The sequence below is a fragment of the Alosa alosa genome, chromosome 15 (assembly GCF_017589495.1).
Source record: "Alosa alosa isolate M-15738 ecotype Scorff River chromosome 15, AALO_Geno_1.1, whole genome shotgun sequence".
NCBI classification, from domain to species: Eukaryota; Metazoa; Chordata; class Actinopteri; order Clupeiformes; family Clupeidae; genus Alosa; species Alosa alosa.
Window position 1 is genome coordinate 20,235,035 of NC_063203.1, and position 22,406 is coordinate 20,257,440.

Genomic DNA, 22,406 nt, shown 5'->3' on the forward strand with positions numbered 1-22,406 from the left:
ACTGAACAAAAGTAATAAAAATGTTTTAATTACTTTAATTACTATTACAACAGTGGACACACATACAGATAACACTTTAAGAACAATTGTATTCATTTCAGGAACTTTATGTCCATATTTATAGATTATTAATGAAAAGAAAGGCCTGCCCGCTAATGGCCATGCGAGGAGTTCAACAGGCTATGAAAATTTAGTGTGACAGATAGGCTGCCATTAAAGACAGATTATCTGCAAACGACATCAGACGAATTTCAACTGCTGGGGGGGAAAAAATGCAGCAATCACAGAAAAAAACTGTTCAGCTCATCCTAAGGTGTTCTTCGCCAAGGCTACACGAATAGCTTTGAATTGTCTTGATATCATCACAGCGTGGATTGGTTTGAAGAACTTCCTGGTATTAGATAGTCTTAGGTAATGTTTGAAGGGAGGGAGGAGAGATAATGTGAGCAGTTGTTCCACGACAGTGGTCCAAGCTCCAAAAGTAGCCTAAAGAATGTACATTATATGTAGCCAACTGTAAAGCGTTGTAAGTTATAGCCTACACTAGCTACAAAATTGTTGGTTTTTCTATTGATGCAAGTGCCTTGAGCATTTTTCTAAATAACGAGGAAATAGCTGAGCAAGGACTGGTCTGTCAAAATTAAAGTGTGATATATTAACCTAAGCTGTCATTTTCGTAGAGTAGCCTAGGGAAAGTCCTATGAGGAAAGGGGAGTAAGAGAAGGACGCAGAGTGTTGGGACTATCCACAAGTCTCTGAGGACCGTCTGAAGGACAGGACGACGGGATTAATATTATAGTTCCACGTACTTAAGGAAATTCACATGAATGTTGCCATCAACCATCTACCGGTGAAGAACATTTTTCATTTAGGAGAAGCACATTTGTCGTGCTTGAAACAGAACTTCATAAGGTAGGTTTCATGAAAACGTTTGCGAATGTCTCATTCACCCACGACATGCTGTGACACGCTTCAGGATTTGGTAGCCTCCTCGGAGCGTTTTAGGACTTTGCATCTACGATTGAATGAAATATGCTATAACATGATCGGCAGAACGTTCTTCACGATATAAGGTCTTTCACGATGTAGTGATTGTGTATGAGTCATATCACATGGATAGTGCCAACATTTGCTTCGCCATAGTTTGAATGACGGGTTGGTCTCATGAATAATGAGTCTGTTCAAATGACTCTCAGGTCATTTATGTCTCGTGTCACTTTTGTAACTTTGTTTGAGAACACAGAGTAAGGTGTTCAGACCTATTTGACCCTAATTTTCATCGTATAGGCTACTATTGCTTATGTGTTATAGGGTGGACTCAACCACACCTATTGGTACTTAAAGTTTACCATGTTACCATGAGCACATTTAAGCTCTTCGAGCTTTTCAACTTATTGCGATGGGTAGCCTATATCTAGACATATGTGAATTGATGTAGGCTACCGATACAACATTCAACACATCACTTGAATATTGGACAAAGTCGAGGATGTGTATGTGAGTGTCTGTCTGTAAACGATTCTCCATAGTTTGCTATGGCAAGCACTATTTTGCTGGCATCATTCCATCTCATGCTGCAAACCACTTTGACTTCTATTTTCAGCAAACTGCTTTAAGTTATGGCAAGCTTCATGGCCACTCAGTGACCTGATGGATCTTCTTTACTGAGAGAATACACTCCCTTTGGGTGGTGTTGGATTATCTTTCAGTTTGTGGAATGTCTTTAACCTCCCCACACAAGTCATATCTATATGTATCTAATCTATAGCAGTGTATGAGAGAACAGCCTGGCATGCTGTTCTTCAGTGGACTGTGGCGTTGGATTATCTTTCAGTTTGTGGAATGTCTTTAACCTCCCCACATAAGTCATATCTATATGTATCTAATCTATAGCAGTGTATGAGAGAACAGCCTGGCATGCTGTTCTTCAGTGGACTGTGGCGTTGGATTATCTTTCAGTTTGTGGAATGTCTTTAACCTCCCCACATAAGTCATATCTATATGTATCTAATCTATAGCTGTGTATGAGAGAACAGCCTGGCATGCTGTTCTTCAGTGGACTGTGGACCCCTCCCCCTCTGTCACACATGTGCTGTGGGCATGTCATATGAAGCACAGTAGATGTTTTACTGATGGTCAGATATTAATCCAAAAGTCCGAAAGCAGAAAGGGAAGAAAAGGGGGGAAACAAATCCATCACGGAAGGCTGTGTCATCTGCAAGCTAGTGGTAGTGACATATCAAGGGCGTTTTGAGGTCGTGTCCGCATCTCCCACCCAGCTTTCCACATTACTGTTTATGTTCTCGTTAATTCAATTTAAGGATGTGTTGGTCTTGTTTGTAGCCCCATGCTGTCAGCAGCTAATTTTGATCCGCAATCAATGTCAGCTCTGTCAAATAATGTTGTTGCTGTTTGCTAATTGAGTTGGAACTAAATGGAACAATGTCAATAGAGTTTTCCATTACAATGCAGGCAAAGTCTATGGACTGTGCAGCATTGCTTTTACATAATGGCACTAAGATGCTGTTTGCCGCCAGACTGACATTATAGTCAGATTCTGTCTGGTTTTGGTTGCTGAAAAAAGGATTGTGCTGGGCCGAGCTTTTTTCCAGCTGTTTCTCAAGTGTTAGGAATCTTCCTAGCTCTTACCGCACAGTCAAGTTTGCCGCAGACTGCAGCAAAGGTCAGTGGAACTCAGATTACTGTTGGTTTGATTTTACAGTTTTTGAACCATGCTTTAGTCATAGAGTGCCTTTTCAAGGGAAATCTCCAATTGTCCTGTTACGTAATGTACAAATCGACTCTCTATCTCACTGTTGAGGACATGGGTTGATCTGTAAGCCTTAGCTTCTCTATTGCTCTGTCAAAAGCAGCTGTCAACTTTTTTGGTGGTCTCGAGAGACTTCAGACAGGACACACCTGGCTGCTGTCTCTCTCTCTCTCTCTCTCTGACGGGAAACTGCCAGGATCTAGTCACCACTTTGCCAAAATGGGTTTCTCTTTCTGCTGTTTACCGTGTGTTGAGCCTCTCCGGAGTCATTCATACCCACTTAAACCAGCCAACTGCCAATCTCATAATAGTAACGGCAGTAAGTCAAACAATGTTTTACGTAAATAAGATGGTGAATGTGATCTTAATTTAAGGATATGAGAATAGCCGAAAGAGGATTGCACGAGAGTGTGTTCCCGAGTTAAAATATGGGGTGGTATGGACATGCTTGGTGTATACTCTAAACTACAGGCAAGGCCTTGTGTTTACAGAATAGCGGTTTGAAGCATACGGGAGATATGGGTAGCAGAGGGTGAAACAGTGTGTGTGTGTGTGTGTGTGTGTGTGTGTGTGTGTGTGTGTGTGTGTGTGTTTGGCTGGGAAAGGAGCGTTTGTCAGTGTGTCCTGTGGTGAGTCACAGGCTTGCCGTAGGATCGGCAGTTTGACTCCATTTAGCTGTGGCTTTTCCACTCAGAGTTTCCCACTGAAGAAAGGGCCCCACCCTTGGTCGTGGCCCTGCTTCGCACCAAGAGGAGGAGAGAGGGAAAAAAAGAAAAGTGTGTGTACCGGAAGACTCTGCCACTGTGTTTAAACAGTCCTGGTGATTCAGAGTGTAACAGTTTGTGTAAAACTGACCAGTCAGCACAGCAGTTTTTTTTTGTGTAGCGTACGTTGTCTATTAGTGTCAAACTCTATGACCCATGCCTGTGCATGTTTCTTACTCACGTTTATGTGAGGAAACCACTACTGTGTATTGCGCTAAGTGAATTTGTTATGCTGGTTACTCTCGGTGCTACACACACATGTGCACAGACACACACTGGATACACTCAACTTCAACTAACTTGAGGTTGTGTGAGAGACTTCTGTTTTCCTGCGTTTCATTCTGGCTGGCTTTGCGGTATTTAACTGATAGAAATATCTAGGCAACTTCTTTGTCAAATTGGAAACTGTCCCACTCATGTTACATTCCTGCTTTATAACCCCTGAGTGGGAAGAATGATCCATCAATAAAAACTTATGTTTGCATAATCATAGAAACCCAGCAGTTTATATGAGCAGACATTAGAGGTTAATAGTGCAGCAGTGGACAGTTGGTGGTGACTGCAGTGAAGAGTCAGTAGAATATGAAACAGACATGGCTGTATGGTGGGCATTACAGTAGATTGCTATACGGTATGTTGCTTTTGTTATCTTTTTAAAATTAACTTTGGTCCTTTATATTTCAGCCTATCCGTAGTACCACTGGGATGGAGCAGGTAGGTGTTTTGGAGAGGAAACTCAAACTCTTTCCCTATGGCGTTACCCGTAGTGTGTTCCCGTGAGGTGTGTGAACTTTTCACTTTTCACTTAGTTTGCACCATTAGTTCTTATCACAGAACATACTGATACCGACCCTAAACCTCGCTCTCACTCCCACTCTCTCCCCATGTGTAAATCACCCTACTGTGCTGAGAGACCTCGGAGGCTGTGTGGTCGTGATTCCTATCCCCTGCTGTTTCTGATTATGCACATACCGTGACACCCGCGACCCTGCCTGTTGAGCACCCAAGACACTTGCATGGCAAAGTTCACAGGCTCTCCCCAGTCTGTCTTTTTTTTTTTCCGGTTCCTATCTATCTTTATTAGGGGAGCGGAGAAAGCACTGACTCTGACTGCCCTCCTTTCACAGACCTTGTGGATGTTAACCTTTAACCAGACGGGCCCAGTGGTTAGCGATAAGCACTGTATGTAATCCCTGCCAGGTGTGGCCTGGCTTCCACCTCAATGAAATGAACTGAGTAGGGAGGTAGGGCGAGAGAGATCTACTAATGGGGAGTGAAAGTGGTGTCACACCTAGCTGGATGGGTGGGAAGGGGAGTGTGTGTGTGTGTGTCTCTGTGTGTCTGTGTACATGTATGTGTGTGCACGCGCGCATGTGTGTCTGTGGCGACACTGGTGGCGGGAGCATCCATCAGCAGCGTATACTCTGACTGACAGGGAGAGGATCGCGCCCAAGAGCCACTGCTAAACAGGGCCCAGCTATGCGAGCAGCGCGGAGCTGGGGAGATAAACGTCAGAATTGCAAAACAGGACAGCCAGGACAGCGGGATGGAACCCAGACATTCCTCCGCTATAAAGGGGGGAAATTCCACTGCCGGATCTCTGGAATGGTGTCTTTGAGTAGCAGACTGATGGGAAGGGAAGCATGTAGGCTGTAGTATAGATCCACAGGTGGAGTGCAGACCTGCTAGGACTTAGGCTATGTTATTACATAACAAAGTGAGGTTAAATTAACGAGGCTAAATTGAATACAGACCCCAGACATGGATCTTGTGACCACTGTCTGCTGTCAGATTCTTCGTGAAAGACGCACTCTGTGTCAGTCTGTGTACGCCGTTAAACTGATAATAAAGCACACATCCTGTCATTCATTTCTTTCTAGGAGGTTTCCCTCAGAATTCACAATGTGAGTAGGGAATCCTTGTTTTCTGACCAAAACCGCTTTCTGACATTTGCTCAGGTTAAAGCTTGCATTCTGAGGTCAATTACCTCATCCGCCGTGGCAGAGAGAGAGAGAGAGAGAGAGAGAGAGAGAGAGAAGGTAATGGAATGCCACCCTGATACCACGGTGAAGATAAGTGGGGTATGCATAAACCAGGGCTTCTTGCCAGCGTTCTTCTTCACCCCTATGCTCAGCTCCCACTCTCCATCAACACCATCAATCTCAGAAAACAGACTGGGGCCTTATACCTGCACTTGAGGCCTGGATGATCCCAACACTGGAATCTCCATCTTAGAGAATGCCATCCGTCAACCATGAATTAGAAGTGGCAGTAGCTTGCTAATTTATGAGTTCAGACACCTCAGTATCTCTCTCTCTCTCCTTCTGTCCTCCTCAGCCTTGGAATGTTATTATCCCAAAGCATTTTGTTTTGTGGTAGAGCACCATAAAAGTCATTAGTGGATAATAATAATCCCCCCGTGATCTGTCTGCTGAAAGACATCCCTATGCGTGGGTGTGTGTGTATCTGTGTGTGTCTGTGTGTGTGTGTGTGTGTGTGAGAGAGAGAAAAGAGGACAGAAGCAGCTGCATTGTGTTCTGCTTGACCCCATGATGATTCCATGTTTGGGCAACAATTGTGTTGTGCAAAATTGCTGTGATGTTGTAATGTGGCTGTGAGTGCGTGCTCTTGAAACGCCTAGCACAGTGTCATGCGGTGGAGCTGCAGCCCAAAGTCTCCTCCCTGTAAGAATTCCTTTGGGATTCTTCTGCCATATTTCACAGAAAGCTGCACAGCAATCTCCTAGCATCACTCATAGTTAAGCATGAAGTGATTACAACATGCTGTGTTTTTACAGCCATAGATTGCAACCACTCATCATCTAAATTTGTCCTAGCAAAGTAATTGTGTCTCTCAATTAAGTTTTGAGAAACTTGAAGTCTTCAACCTTCGTCCAGTAGGACGAGCTTTTCAGGAAAGAGCATGACTGTTGTAGTAATAGTATGTGACTGTATGCTTTTTTTTTAACCTGTAACCAGCTACTCTCACTGAAAGTTGACTTTGACCCCGAGCGGTATTGGCTGTCCAGCAACCCACTGCGCCAGAGAGAATTATCTTTGTTGGTTCTTGGGACACGGTCAAAGGCATTTCCACTGGACGGAGTAGACACATGCAGCATGCAATTTAGCCAAAACACACATCTTTTATCTAGAAATAGAATAATTAAACTAACAATAGCACTCTTCTGAAGCTTTTAAAGGGTTGTGTGGTTCAGTGACATATGCCCATTCATATGTGGGTGTGTATCTTGGATGATTATTAAAAGAACCCGGGAAATGGGAGTATGAGAATTGGCAGTTGTGTGTGAAATCGAATATTGTGTGTTTTGTCTAGAGCTGTGGTTGTTTCACCACACAAATCAGTGGAAGAAGGATGAGTACTGTAAACAGGAAAGGCCCATGGTGGACATTTGGCAGAATCATAATGGATGTCTTATGCAAGCCACTTCCAATGCCTTGCTATGTCAACAGAGAATTAGTGTTTCTAATCCAGCGTTGACAGCACAATAGCTTTCTTTTAGCAGGAGACAACATCAGCTATACCCTCCTATTGTCCCATCATACCTACTGTATGTGTCCTGTGTATGTGTGACAGTGCAGAATAAGGGGAGAATGGAAGAAAATAAAAGATAGGAGAAAGAGAGGAGAATGGGGGAGAGAAGAAAAGAGGAGGATTGATGGAGCATTGGAATTGAATGAGAGGTGAAAAAGAGGAGTGAAGAGGACAGGAAGCTGAGAGCTGGTGTCACCCCTCCATCTTCCTTCCTAGTCGAGAGAGGAGTGGAACATGCCGACGAGTAGTGCTGTGGGAACCCCCTGCCCTGCACGCTGCTGCCTGACCTGCCCTTATAAGGCCTGCAGGGTATTAATACGCCCAGGAGGAGGAGGAGGAAGAGGAGACGAGGGAGGGAGGGACAGAGGGACTGCTGCCAGCCCACAGCTGCTCTAGCAGTGCAAGACTCACTCGAGTTGAGTCCCCCGCCCAGAGGGGCAGCATGGGGGCACAGTGCATGCCTGGGGATTGTATGTGTGTGTGTGTGTGTGTTTGTGTGTGTGTGGAGGGGTAGGGGTGATTAAGGGAAGGGCAGAGACTTGACGGTCCGCTTGGGAGAGTGAGATGCTTGGAGTTCTTCAGCTGCATGTCCCATCTCGTTCCCCCATCACTGACCAAAGTGGCTGAGGGCTGAGAGATTACCCCGAGAGAATGCATTGTTCCCCAGTAGTGCCTCTCCCTTCCTCACCTCCTCCAGGTTGGCTGCCAATACTCTGGCATACACTGGCCTTCCCCTTCCAGTGTCAGTGTGTGTAACATACAGTACATCTACATCTCATTGTATGCTCCTCAGATTGGAACTGTGACTATAGTGAGTCAGCCAGCCAGCCAGCCAGTGTGTAAATGCATGTTTGGTTTACTAAAGGAAGATAAAAGACTGGCGTTGAGGAATGTCGTCTGGAATAGGCACTCTTTAGGTTTAGAAGCACCATTAAAAAGGCATAGAAGGTAATCTTGCTTGTGGTGTTACAGGCTTTCTCAATGCTCAACTTGAACTGGCAGGATTTGAGGACATCCGCATCCACTTGAGCAGCCAGAGCCAGTTGCTAAATCAAATGTTTCCAGTGCAAGCAATGAGAGCCACAACATCCTTCCTGAAGAGAAAGGACTTCATTTAGTTTTTTGGATTAGGCTTTAACTAAAATATAAACACTATCTTTGAAAAAGATATTGAGTTGTAGCATCACACTTGCAACTGTTTTATGTATTTTGTTATGTGTTATTGTGTCAGATTTACAGATTCCAAAATATATAAAGTACATAGTTTATGTATAATTATATCCGTCGTTTATTCACGTAAGGTTTCCATACTAAACACTAAATGTATATTTAGGTACCAGATGGCCAAGCTGGCTTTGATGTGCAGCCAAGATGACTTTAAGACCAGCCTGGACTCTTGGACTCGCGTTCTCTTCCTCAAAAGCTATACAACGTCAGCTCAGTGATTCATCACTAACACCTTTTCAAGATGGATTAGCGCTTTCGCTTGTGGATCGAAAGAAGCAATCAAGTAATTGGTGTTTCCGCCTCTCCAACTTAAGACTCCGACTCCCCATATCCCAGCCGGAGTAATTGAGTGAAATCACGGGCCGTCAGAAATAATCGCTTTATGGAACACTTAAGGAAATGCCTGGGAAACCAGAGTGCTGGCTAGGCAGGGAAAAAAAAGATGTGGCGTCTGCAAGAGTGAAAAGCTCTAAGTTTGTGTGTGTGTGTGTGTCACTGTCACTGTGTGTGTGTTTTCTTATATATTCCTCCTCCCTCCTGTTGCAACAATTGATTAGGCCGGGATTCCACTCGCAGGCATTTGACAAACAGCATTCGATTAAAAGTGGGTGTGGGTTGTCATCTCTCTCTCTCTGTTCCAATAAGGCAGAAAGGGTCTGTGCATGCAGTGAGTCATGCTCCACTCCACTGTGTCTGGAAAGTTCTCACTTCTGAAAAAGGGCTTCGCTCCCAGTTTAACACAGAGAAGCAGACGCTCACACTCGAGTGGCATGCCATGGGTGATTCACCAAACCCGGGGACTCAGGGGGATTTAGGTGCAGTCACATCAGTGAGACAATCAGAGTCAGAGGGAGAGGCCGAGCACCACAGCTCTACCACAGGACTGATCTAAACGTGATCCATGACTCGGATGACTCTCAGGGTCATTGCTGGCCCACTCAGTGTTACATCATAACCTTACATATGTCATATCCTCTTTCTGCCTGCGTTGTGGCCCTGGGGCTTCCCCTATCTCAAGTCGTCTAATTTCAGCCACCATCTATTTCTTTCTTTCTTTCTTTCTTTCTTTCTTTCTTCTTCTCCTTCTTGCAGCACTCGCTCGCCCTCACTCTCTTTCTCAACCGGCTCTTTTACGCCCACATGGCTGACATTCTTGTGCCGTGACATCACTGCTTGACTAGCGCTCTCCTGCCTTCCCTCTGTTTTTTTCTGCCCTTTTCTTTTCTTTTCTCTCCCTCCTTCCCTTTTTCTGTCCATTCTTTCGCTCTCCATTTTTGACCTTGTAGGCTATTGAGTTCGTCTGCCCTAACAGTCATCCCTGTCTCTTTCTACTAATTTCCACCATGAATCTCTCTGTTCTCAATCTGATGTGCCAGACGTCTGAGACCTTCTCTTCTACTTTGTAAGCACACTCCTCTACCTCCTCAGACTGCTGTGACTGGTCCAGTCTTAACTCAAATCAAGTTGTTTGAATTACTCAATAACTACAGACTTGTGCCGACAGACAGGGGAAGTGAAGGAGCCTGTTCTGAGTCTAGCTGCTGGGATGGTGATGTCGACTCGCACTCAATCAGTCTGCAGGGCTATGACTCTACCAGACATCCTGGACCCTGTGCTCCTCCTCCTCCTCCTCCTGTTCCCACAAAGCTATGAATTTCCTCTGTTTTTCTTCGAGATCAAGTTACTCTGCCAAGGTGCTGAACTTATCCCTTAGAATCACACACTGGGCATTTAAAGGTGGAGAGTTCTCTGTGCCTTTCCTAATGACTGGGCTGGACTTTACATATGAGGCACAATAAAAGAGTGTGGTTGGACGCTGGTGGTGTCCTCACAGTCAGTCGTTCGGTCGGCAGTACTTTGGTTTTACGAGGAAATCTCTGTGGCTCTTTGCACAGACCAGTGTTTGGCGTCTGTCATACTGCCAACCTTTACTTTGCTTAATTACAAATTACTTAATTACTTTATATTTTAGATTAGGATCTGGTTGAACGTCACAGTTTAAGTGGAATAGAAGATAAGCCGTAATCCTCCACCCAATGCCCACAGGCCAGTCACACTGGGTGGTTCCTTGATGACACTGGCTGTGCCAGAGCTTCTTCCAGTGCCTCCTGGGTGCAGGGGGGGGGGGGACTGCAACTGACCAGGCCTGAGCTGTTAATGTCCCTGAGCTGCCTAACTCTCTCACAATGACACTTGCAGACACACAAACAGCCACAAATAGCCCTGTGTGTGAGAGAGAGAGAGAGAGAGAGAGAGAGGACAGAGAGAGAGAGAGGGAGAGAGAGAGAGAGCATGTGGGCATATTTAGCTGACGAGGGAAAGCGGTGCTTAAAACAGTCAGGTGCAAAGGAGCGCAACAGAAAGCGATAGGGTTTCAGGAAGAGAGCAGTCTGAAAGACTAAGTGCTACACTATGTAATCGTCTAATTTCCCACACACATACATTTCCAAACACTTCTCCATGTTGGTGTGCCTGTCTTTTTGCAGATGCTACCACCCTGACACCAAGATCTAAAATGGCTGTGAATAAAAGCCTGCAGTGCTAATCATGGGTCTATATAGGCAATGTTATATGTATGGGTAGTGGTGGATATGCAGCAGCCCACTGGCTTTGAATGGCAGAGCTATATAGGGATTGCAGCAGAGGTGAACTAAGTCCAAATCTATCCAGAGCTCATTCACGCCGCACCAACTCTGGGCTCTGAGTGAGGAGAGATTAAGTGAGTGAGAGCATGATAGCTATGGAACAAGCAGATATGACAGCCCCAGCCATGCAGGCTGTGCACCTATAATCCTATCAGCCTATTGGGTGACATTAACTAGAGCAGACAGGGTCCCATAACATGCTGTGCGTGTCCTATTAAATTTGTGTCATGCACACAGGAAGCTTTGGATGAGGGAGAAGGGGCTGGGAATCGGAGTCTGTGTGTGTGTCTCTATGTGTGTGTGTGGCATGTTTCTATGTGTGTGTGTGTGTGGCATGTTTCTATGTGTGTGTGTGTGTGTGTGTGGTATGTGTGTGTGTCTGTGGTTTGTCTGTGGTTTGTGTGTGTGTCTGTGTGTGGTGTGTGTGTGGTATGTGTGTGTGTCTGTGGTTTGTCTGTGGTTTGTGTGTGTCTGTGTGTGGTGTGTGTGTGGTATATGTGTGTGTGTGGTGTGTGTGTGTGGGGGGGGAGGACCCAGGAAAGAGAGATGTTGCAGTGTGAGAGAGGAAGTGAGTAAAAAAATACACAAAGATGCTGAGAAAATAAAGATGGATTGAGGGGACTGGACCACGCAAAGAGATTAACAAATAATAATTTAAAAAAAACAGCCCAATTTTCTACTTTCTCATGGAGTTTTCCCATTACCGTGCACTAATGCTGGTGCTTTTCCTTACAGCAGTGAGGAAGCAGTTCCTCTGTGTGTAGTAGCTGGCGGTTGACTAATGGGTGTTTAAATGTGTTTGCTCATGTCTCTCTGGCTTTTCCTGCACTTGGATGTGTTGTTGGCCCTGTCAGTAGAGCACCTTGCAAGTTTCTGGCACACTCTACTGCTGTTAAACCTCTTTTAAGTTGTCCTTAGTTGACAAGAGAGAGAGAGAGAGAGAGAGAGAGAGAGAGATGTTGAGAGAGAGAGAGAGAGAGATGTTGAGAGAGAGAAAGAGATGTGTCATTCTGTCCTCAGGCCCAGTGGACTAATTGTCTTGTAGTTGTCTGATCAAGGCTTAGCAGTGATGAGTTCTGATCGCCCGATGTGAACAAAGGGCCAAGGGTGAGACTGACGACTATAAAAAGGAGATCTGATCAGGGTGCAGGCCTTGGCCAAAGCAAATATGCAACCTTAGCATTTAGCGCTGTTGGGTTTGTTTACATGGTTGTCATGACAGCCAGCCGCAGAGTTTTTGTTTGTTCCTAACAAAGGTGGTATATTGCTGCCACACAGATACACATAGACACACACACACAGACACACACACACACAGACATACACACACAAAGACACACACACACACACACACACACACACACACACACACACACTCATGCACGCACATACACACACACACACACACCCAAGCTAGACAGGGGTAGAGGAAAAGAACAAGAGCTTTGCTCTTCCCTCTGTCCATTTGTCTGGCTGCCTTGTTTCTTATTTGTATATCTGTCTTATTCTCCCCCTCCCTCCTGTGTGTGAGTTGGCCCAGTGATGCCAGTTTTCCCAGAGAAAGAGAGAGGGAGAGGGAGAGGGAGAGAGTGAGGGACGGAGAGAGGAGAAGAAAGAGAAAATCACACCGTCTGGAAAACATTACTCAGATTCTTGCAGGCGGGGGCTCTGATTATGTTGGGCAAAGAGAGAGCAAGAAAAAGAAAAAAGGATTGAGAGAGAGAGAAGGGAGGAGAAAAGACAGGAAGACAAGAGGCGAGAAAGAGAGAGAGACGCCATTAGCATTTATCTCACACATTAACATTCAACAGCATTCAAATGTGTTTTTCCTAAATTCACACAGAGAGTATCGAACTTCACAAAAGCCTCTGTGTCGGTCCGAAGCTTCGCTTCACCCCTTCGCTTCACCGCGCCCACCTCGAGAGGTCAGCTGCAGCCAGTAAATGGCGCCACTTCGCCGCAGCGGGGTTGGCAGAGTTGACCTTGGCATGGAGCTTTACCTGCACTTGGACAGGACAGGTGGTGTGTGCTGTGCTGAGCCAAGCAGGGTGGAGAGGAACAGCGAGGGGTGTGTCCTGCGCACACACACACACACACACACACATACACACACACATATGACCTCACACATTAACCCTGTAGTTTCCTCAGTGGGTAGCCTCTCCCTGTGGCCGGTCACTCAGGAGAGCGGGCTGTGCCCAAACTGTGCTGCAGTACTGATGTCATCACACACACACACACGTACGCATGCACACACACACGCCCTAACTCTCTGAGAGCCTTCTGTCTGCAGGCCAGAGCCAGACATTACCTAAGGGACACCCCTGCAAATTATTTACAGAGAGACACTTCATGAGCCTCTGGTCCTCGTCTGTCCTGCACTTGCTTGTCTGTCTATAGACAGCAGGAGGAGGCTCTTCTCTACTGCTGCAGATTAATAGAAAGAGAGAGAGAGAGATATGTAAAGAGAGAGAGAGAGAGAGAGAGAGCTTCCCCATGCCCCTGACTGGACAGAGTTATTGGTTTATGTTGCAGTCATATTTCTTTCTGTAAATCTACTGATCAGTTGTGCTCTGAGTGATGGCAGTGTAACATGCGATAGCATGAGCCAGCCTCAACGCATTTACGCCCCAGTCACTACAATTTATGGAGGGGGAATCCCGTGGAGACTGTTCAATTTGCCTGAGTTTGCAGAAGCAGGGGAAGAAGGCTGGGAGGATGATGGTGGAGAGAGAGAGAGAGAAGGGAGGGATGTAAGGAGGAGAAAACACACACATGGCTCGGCGGTGATTTTTATTTGGACATATTTGATATTCTCTCAGAGATACTGACACGTGTGTTCATCGCCCCTGCCCCAGTCCCAGCTATCCTGCCTTCCAGTCCCCTGAAGGAAAGAAAAAATGTGCACATTTTTTTTTCTCTCTGTCTCCTGACGTGGTAGTTGTGACCAGATGTGAGGGCTGTGTGTGTGTGTGTGTGTGTGTGTGTGTGTGATGTTTTGGGGTGGCTATTTGCCCTTTAGCCTGGTTTTAAGAGCAGGCACAGAGAGTGGAACGCACATGGACTTCCAGCCCCATAGGAGTTTTACCTTTCACTGTAAACCCCTTAAACTCCAGTGCCAAACGCTCAGTCCAGGCTGGGGTGGGGTGGGTGGGTGGGTTGAGAGAGTGAGGGGGAAGGGTGCGAGGTGGAGAGGGAGGGTGGCACTTTTCAGAGGAACTTGTTCCTCAACATAGACAGAGTGCGAGAGAGAGAGAGAGAGAGTGACACTGAAGGAGAGTGGAAGAGAGGAAAAGGGAAAGGTTGCAGTAGAATACAGAGAAGAGAGAGATTTACACAGTAAAGAGAGAGAGGGGGAATGAGGGGAGCAAGAGAAACAACTGGAGAAGAGATGGCAGCTGGACGTCTCCCACATGCAGAGCAGGCAGAGTTATAATAACAAATGATTGCACGATTCCTCTGACGTGGACGGCTGTTTTGGAAATAAAAACAGGAAAAAGTTTGTGCCTACGGAGCGAACAGAGACGTGAGATGAAGTACCAAGCAATGGTAAGAACAGAAGCCTGCCTGCACTGCTCACTCTAACCTAGAAGCCCCTTGTTTTCTTTGAGGTGTCTGTGTTTATGTGGGGTTGAAGGAGAGCGTACGTTTGGAGGGGCAGGGCACATATGTCATAAACTGGACTTGGGGACTTGGGGTTTATGTTGAGACTGCTGCAGAACTTTTTGCAGATCTGTCTTTATGCATTTTAAGTTAGATAACACACTCACCTGTGTACCGGTGTAGAATTTTGGATATTAGTGAAGAATAGGGGACGGCATACATTTGTTTTGCATTCTGTTTTGCATCGACTATAGCATTTTGCTAGTGTTCCCCAGGTCATGTCATGAAAGTGCTAGGAGTGAGTGTGCTAAGAATACATTTGTTGGCATGGTAACAAACAGCTGATTGGTGAACATTATCTCTGTTCTGATTCCAAATTCCCATGACCTAATGTGTGTATTGTTGTGCATGTTAGTGCGTGTGTGTGTGTGTGTGTGTGTGGGTGGGTGTTCCAGCACCATGACTAGAAGCAATCACTATCTCACCGTCACTACCCCTCCTGCCGAATTCTTTGGCACTGAGACAGGGCGAGAGTGTAGCCGGTAATGAAACTGCTGCTGGCTGGCCCTTGCAAGCCTGATCCGCCCCACACATTGCTTCCCATTGCTGTCATCCCTGAGGCATTCCCTGCAATTATTCTGTGGCCTGATGACTGTCAATCAGAGGGTTCGATGTTGAGGGGTCTTCTGACTGCGAAAGGGACTCTTAGGTAGTCTAGTGATCTTGTCTACAGAGCAACAGCACCTGTTCAACTTGCCTCTGGATCAGAGTGATAGACCATTATCTTTTGCGAGAAACCTATCCCAGGTAGTCTTCCATTGATCTGGTCTACAGTGCAACAGCACCTGTTCACCTGTGCTGAAGGTGTGAGACTGTCATCATGAGTAATACAGCAGTCTGTTTGTATCTGTTACATCCGATGTTTGTGTGTCGTTTCCAAGCCAAGGAGATATCTGACAGCTTTCCTATCAGATATCATGTACAGTAACTATGTACATCTGTAACTATGTAAACATCTTGAGTGACTTAAACCGGAAAACAGCCTTAAGTACATAGAAGGCTGATGAGAAATGTGGTATCGATAGAGCTTCCTGTTCGCCCACGTTACTCTCATTTTCACCCTTTATTGTCATTTCAACTCCTTTTCGCACAGTTCATCCCCTCCTCTCTGCTTCTCTCTCTCTCATTCATTTACTCACTCTTTCTTTCTTCCTGACTACTTCTTCTTTCACTCTCACTCTGTAGCTCTTTTTCTTCTTTTAGTTTCAGTGTGGGACGTTCCCATAGAGAGACTGTCAGAGACTTAGAGGCACTGCTCATCTACAGACACTCCACAGAACAGTACTGTACATATAATACCTTGAAATGGTCACTTAAAAAAAAACAGGGCAAAGACTCCAGATATCGGCCCACGCTGTACCCTCTTTGCCTCAGCGTCTCCGGTTATGGCAGAGGTGGAACTCAGGAATGTCCCCCTGCTGACTTGCCATCTAAATGCCCTCTACACTGTCATGAGTTCGCTCTGAATACCTTCTATTGTTCCCCACAGGTTTGTGGCCCAAACTTTTCAGCTGCCAACACAAACCCTGTCCACTGGAGGGGGGGTGTGTGTGTGTGTGTGTGTGTGTGTGTGTGTGTGTGTGTGTGTGTGTGTGTGTGCGTGTACATGTAGTATGCATTTTTCGGAGCCTGTGTACATATGTTTGTTTACTTCGAACACTTTCACCTGCTGAGACGGAGCCCGACGCACCTGTCTGTCTGCTTTCCCTAGAGATTGTCGCCGAGCAGCTGTGAACGCCGATCCATCAGCGTCGTTTTAAACAGCCACTGCAATCAAAGCTAATCAGGACCTCGCCGTGGAGACGGCCTCCTTTACATCACAGCTTTCTTGTTCTGCGTGTGATGTGGCAGCAACTGTTCAAACCCTACAGCTAAATAAAGGGGGGAAACTCGTTCAAAGCAAACAAACCAAAAGCAAAACACTGAACATTACGTTCTAGGGATTTCAGTAGAAAGCTGGATATATCTCTGGGAAGTTTAGATGAGTCACATTTGCCCAGTGTTGCTTATAATGCAACCCAGCAGCTTCCCTATTCCATACCAGCAGCAACTAGAAAAGTTGTTCATTGTTTTCAGCAAGTTCAAAATTCAGGGCAGAACTCGGAGTTCTCGCTGTTCTCCAGCCAGCTGTGCTGAGAACAGTGATGTGGTGACCCCTTGCCACCTCTTGGCCTCTGCCACAGTTCAGCTATCAGCAGGGAACCCCCGTCCATCCCAGAGGATGCCTCCATCTCATTTCGATCTGCAGTCAATGTCATTCTATTTTCTTTAGTACTTGCATTCTTTGTCATTCAGCTTGACCACTCTCTTTTCTAGTAATTTATCTTTTGTCAATGTTGGGGTTGCTCTGCATGGACAATAATCTTTCCCCACAGAAAGACCTGACTGTGAAACGAGAGTTAGGGGTGGGTCTAGGCAGCTGGACGGCTGAATCAGGGTACAAAAATGCAGTATTACCGTTTCCTTCAGCTGTGTTTTTAACCCGAACACAATGGTGTTTCAGAGACGTTTTGAGTGTGTGTACTGAGTGTTCTTAAACCATGGCAGTAGTTGCTCGATGTAATGGAAAGTGATGCTTGAACCAAGTTCCTGAGACTGTGCTGGCAGACTGCTGTTTGTGCACCTCCAACTTGAAAACATCAATTTGAAATGTGGCCTCTGCTCAGAATAACGTCTCCGTAGAGCGGACTATTGACAGAAACCGAAACACGATGCATGCTGACGCAGGCATGCTGCATCTGAGCTGTTCCATATTTAACCGATCTGCCCAAGCAAACCACCTCGTTTTTTTGGAGCTTTTTTGCCCTTGCCTTGTGCCTGCGGCTGTAGGAAGGTCAAAGCCTAAAGAGCAAGCATTGTTTGCAGTTAAGCTCACTCCCTCGGTCTCTGACCCAGCTGACTCTGACGTTCTCCTGAGAAGGACGGAGAAGGACAGATCATGGGCAGAGAGAAGGAGGAAATGTCAAAGTGAGAAGGAGAAATGGAGATGGACAAAGATGCAGTCAGACAATCAGAAAGAAAGGACACGAGAGAAAGAAAGATGAAAGAAGGAAGGAAGGAAGGAAGGAAAGAAAGAAGAAAGGGGGAAGGAAAAATGGCAAAGAGGGAAATTAATGAAGAGCCAAAGAAACAGAGGGATGGAAAGAAAGGAGAGGAGATGGAGATGGAGATGGACAGAGAGTTGGAGAAGGATTCCAAGAGCGTGAGCACGGGGAGTGTGATGAAGAGGCAGGCCGTGAGAGTCGGAGTGTGTGTGTGTGTGTGTGTGTGTGTGTGTGTGTGTGTGTGTGTGTGTGTGTGTGTGAAAGAGAGTGTGTGAGTGAGCTCTGACACGCAGGACCAGCCTGTTCGGCCCTCTCCCTTTTCCCCACTCCTTTGTTTAACCCACAGGATCTGGAAAGTCTGACGGCATGGCAGGCAGGCAGGCATGCAGCGCGGCCCTAGGTAAGCACGGGGGTCCCGGCCCGGGGGCCGCACGGACGCCAGTCAGGGAACGCCAGGGGTGGACAGGGTGGGAGCAGGAAGACCCAACTATAAAGACCCAACAGAGGAACAATGAAGTCATGGAGCAGGAGCTCGGAGAATTCTGTTTGTAAAAGGAGGCGTGGGAGAGAGGGGGCTTCCTCTTGTTAGACCACTACGGTTTTATTCCAAAAGCTCCTGGCAGCGGGCCGCTGTGTTTGCAGTTTGCCACTGCGGTCGTTTTCCACACGTCTTTGCCGGTTTTATGTGACCAACGGAGGACGCCTGGATGACGGCGCCTTCCCTAACGAGATGGACGTTATGAGGCCTGGGAGAGCCTTCTCTCACAGAGGTGCTAGATGAGATGAGATGGGACGTGTGTGTTCTCAGCGCTGAAATACCAGTGATGGAGTGTGTGTGTTTGTGTGTATGTATATTTGTGAGAGAGAGAAGGACCCCCCCATACACACACACACACACACACCTTAGCACTATAGCGTGCCGGTGAGGGACAGAGTGACCGTGAGGAGGTGAGTCACTGCACTGGGTGGAGACAGAGGCCCGAGGCCCCTGCACCTGGCTCTCACCTCCAGGATTTGACTAATAGTAGAGATGAGTAAGGACCTCAGCTTTGAATACGCTGTGACGTGGGTTGGTTACCATCAACAGCAAATGCTCTTTGGTCCAGCTGAATAGATAAGCCAAAGTAATCACTTAATCAAACAAGCAAACATTATGTAAGGGATAATGTATTGTCCGCCGGTAATTATCAGAAAATAAGTCCCGACAGGGAGAACAGAACCCGACGCCAAGCGGAGGGTTTTGCTTCGACCTGAAGTGACTTATTTTCTGATAATTACCGGGCGGACAATACATTATCCCGCTTTATTACACGGACTACTTGCCAAAAGCGAGAAAAGAAACCTAACACAATGAATCTTTAAAAATGATTTTGCTACCATTTCGTGTCTTCCGCTGACAAAATAAATAGTTTGCCATACAGATAGAACTTGACCGTTTCAGGTGTTGCGTGGCAACGTCTTACTAGCTTACTTTCCCTTTCAATGAAATTCCATTGCAATAAGCGAACGGAATTCTTGCGGAGGGATATGAAAGACGTTAATCAACCCGTTGCCATTGACAGCGGTGATTATATACTTTGTATATTTATATAGATTTAACATAGGCCCGAACGTTGGGAAGGCTCATTCATGTGATTGGAACTTTCTGCAGCACTCTGAAGAGCCGTGTAATAAATTGATTTATTCTTCTGCACTCATCATTTATTCATTATCGTTCTAGTGCAAAGGCCTAAAGACTTAATCATTTAAAGCAAATATAATCACAAATTTATCATCAGTTTTTTACAGAGGGAAGGATAAATCTGTCATCTCAAATGACTAGTGCCAGCGCATCTGGCATTAGACCGCCATTTAGAAAATAATTCTGCATAGCCAGAAATCCCCAGAATGCCGTGTTTCCGATCTTTGTCATTTTCCATGCTTAACACAGAGGCCCATTCAAAAGCCCATGGAAGTAGTGGACAGTAGGGCATGCTTTGGCACTCATGAGAAATCATTTGTTTAGCTGTGACCACAAAGAGCAATATTTCCTTATTGTTACTATGTTAGTACCTGTCATCTGTCTGCCTGCAACTCTCACTCTGAGAGAGAGAGAGAGAGAGAGAGAGAGAGAGAGAGAGAGAGAGAGAGAGACTTTGACGTTTCTTTATTATCAGTCAAAAGGAAACCGACTAGGAATAAAACCAGCCCATATTAGAACATCACCCCCACACACATACGAAAAACAAACTATGCAAAATAATGAAAAAAGAGACAATGCAAACAAACAAAACCAGCTATCAGTCAACCTTGAGCAGGTCACATAGTTCAGAAATTGAGTAACAATTCTCCCTCCTCATTCACCAGAGAGAGAGAGAGAGAGGTAGAGAGAGGGAGGGAGGGAGAGAGGGAGGGAGGGAGGGAGGGAGAGAGGAGGGAGGGAACAGAAGAGAACGGGAGGATGGTAATGAGATGGAGGGAATGTGACAATTATGGAGATATTAAAAAGGCCTTCACCATGAGTCGTAGGGAGTTGTCTCTGGAACATTCAGAGAGGAGTGAGAGAAGTAATAACAGTGGCGACGACAACAATGACGATGATGATGATGATGATGATGACGAAGAAGGTGATGGATTGAGAGCGCAGTCACTTCCTGGCACCGGACTTTTCCGCTGCCCTCTGCCTCAGTTCCATTCACTCCCTGTGTTTTCCCTCCCTCTTGCCCTAGGATCTGCCTCCTCCTCCTCCTGCCATGTCATGTGCTCTGCCATGTCATCCTCCTCCTCCTCCTCCTCCTCCTCCTCCTCCAGTGAGGAGGTGCTCTAGCCGCTGGTGCTGAAATTGCCTCCACTCTCCTTAATTAAAGCTCTTTCTCAGGTGTGCTGGTGCTCCCCAGGGCCCTAGTGCCGCTGTGTCAATAACAAAACAACAGTATGGGCAGCTGTTGTGTTCACACTGTGCTGCTGCATATTGGCCTATTTGTGTGTGTGTGTGTGTGTGTGTGTGTGTGTGTGTGTGTGTGTGTCAGCATCTGCGGGTTTGTTCATCCCTGTGCGTTGTTGTTTTGAGGAGCAGCATTACAGTAAATCCTCTGTGGTCAGTAGTACAAAGAGGTCTTCATTAACGTGAAGTGTGTCTGTGTGTGTGTTTGCGAGTGCAAAAGCGTTTGTGTGTGTGTGGTGAGACAGCGCAAGAGTGTGCGTGCAGGCACAAGCCTTTTCCACACATCGCTTCGTTGACGACAACCTCTCCACTCCACTTTTGGCTCGAGAGGAAAGTTTTTGTCGCGGGGGGGAAAAGAAACGTGACGAGTAAGCCCCTGGTACCGAGGCCATGGATCTGAGCAAATTGGGAGACCTAATGCGCAAAACACAGAGCGCCATTGTAGAGAAGGAACGTCTGATCAAGGCCATGGATGACATCCAGTCTGTAAGTGTCTCCCCTGACTCTAGTTCAGTCGCATCTCTCTTGTGCAGCACAATTTGGGTGGAGTTGCACATGCCGGGTTGTGGCTTGACTGTAGCCGATATGAAGGTGTGACTTTCTTCATGTAATTTTCTCGGTGTGGTTTATATTTAGAGGGTTTTGTGGGCACATTTACTGAACATGAAGGGCAGTGCTGGAACTTGTCATGTGTGTTTAATATTCTTGTGCCGTGCGCTGTTCTGTAAACGTGTTTTGTTTTTTTTTGAGTGCGAGTGTGTTTAACCTGCCAGACCGAGTCCCTGGGGAGACTGCTGTACGCATCGTAAGCGCTCCCAGTCAGACAGCAATCGGAGGACGTGTTGTTCGCTGTCGGAGCCACTTTGAAGACATATTGAAGCGTTTAGCAGCAGCTAGCAGCTTCACAAACATCAGTCACCTGCTCTGTCGGGGCGTGCCTGTTGTCTAAGAGTCTCTGTTAGTTTTTCCCTCCTGACACGTTGCCCTCTCTCTTCCTCTTCCTCCCTCCCTCCCTCTCTCCCTCTCTCTCTCTCTCTCCATCTCTCTCTCTCTCTCTCTCCTTCCCTCCCTCCCTGCACAGGCGGTTGGCGTAGACGGGGTGCGGGCAATGATGGAGAGCGCCCTAACAGCCAGAGATCGGGTGGGCGTGCAGGACTTTGTCCTGCTGGAGAACCACACCAGCGAGGTGGCCTTCATAGAGAACCTGCGAAAGAGGTTCAAGGAGAACCTCATCTACGTAAGTAACCCCCCCCCCCCAAACAGTGCAAACATGCCCTGAGTTTGTGGTGCTTACTTTGGGTGGGAGGGGGAAGGGGTTGAGGGGTAGTTGTAGTTGTCTGTGAGTAGCTGTAGTTGTCGGTGAGTGGGCGGGTATCATCATTAAAGTGTTTTTCCAAGGTTGCATCCAGTTGTGCTCCTCTTTAATCTTTCAGTCGCCAACAAAAAAAGAAAAGCATTAAAAACAGATGTTCTCTCCCTCTGTGTGTGTGTGTGTGTTTGTGTCTCCCCCACCTCACTCACACTCTCTCACCCCCTGCAGACATACATTAGCTCAGTGTTGGTGTCGGTGAACCCGTACAAGGAGCTGGAAATCTACACCAAGCAGCACATGGAGCGATACCGGGGAGTCAACTTCTACGAGGTCTCCCCCCACATGTGAGTGAGTGCCCGTGGGCAGTCTGAGCCATCCCTGAGACTGTGGGGGTTGTCTGCTTATGTAATCACTGCGGCTATCAAATGGACAAGTGGTGGGAGTGATGCATGGGCACCATGTTTGCACAGGCTGTTGTCGATGTTGCTAAGAGATCTGGGAATTCC

The 22,406-nt window shown here is 46.6% G+C and overlaps 1 protein-coding gene across 4 annotated transcripts in view; it reads left to right on the top strand.

The window, feature by feature from the left end:
- The window catches only part of myo1cb (myosin Ic, paralog b), a 46,155-nt gene that overhangs the window by 2,702 nt on the left and 21,047 nt on the right, over positions 1-22,406 (top strand). The window contains exons 1-3 of one of the 4 annotated variants that reach the window (XM_048265581.1): positions 417-912; positions 21,670-21,825; positions 22,129-22,244. In XM_048265581.1, the coding sequence (XP_048121538.1) occupies positions 21,697-21,825; positions 22,129-22,244 (245 nt within the window). In that variant the 5' untranslated portion in view covers positions 417-912; positions 21,670-21,696. Of the gene's footprint in view, positions 1-416; positions 913-14,235; positions 14,508-21,054; positions 21,075-21,669; positions 21,826-22,128; positions 22,245-22,406 lie in introns of those variants that run through there. The other 3 variants (XM_048265580.1, XM_048265578.1, XM_048265579.1) reach the window with 3 other exon arrangements.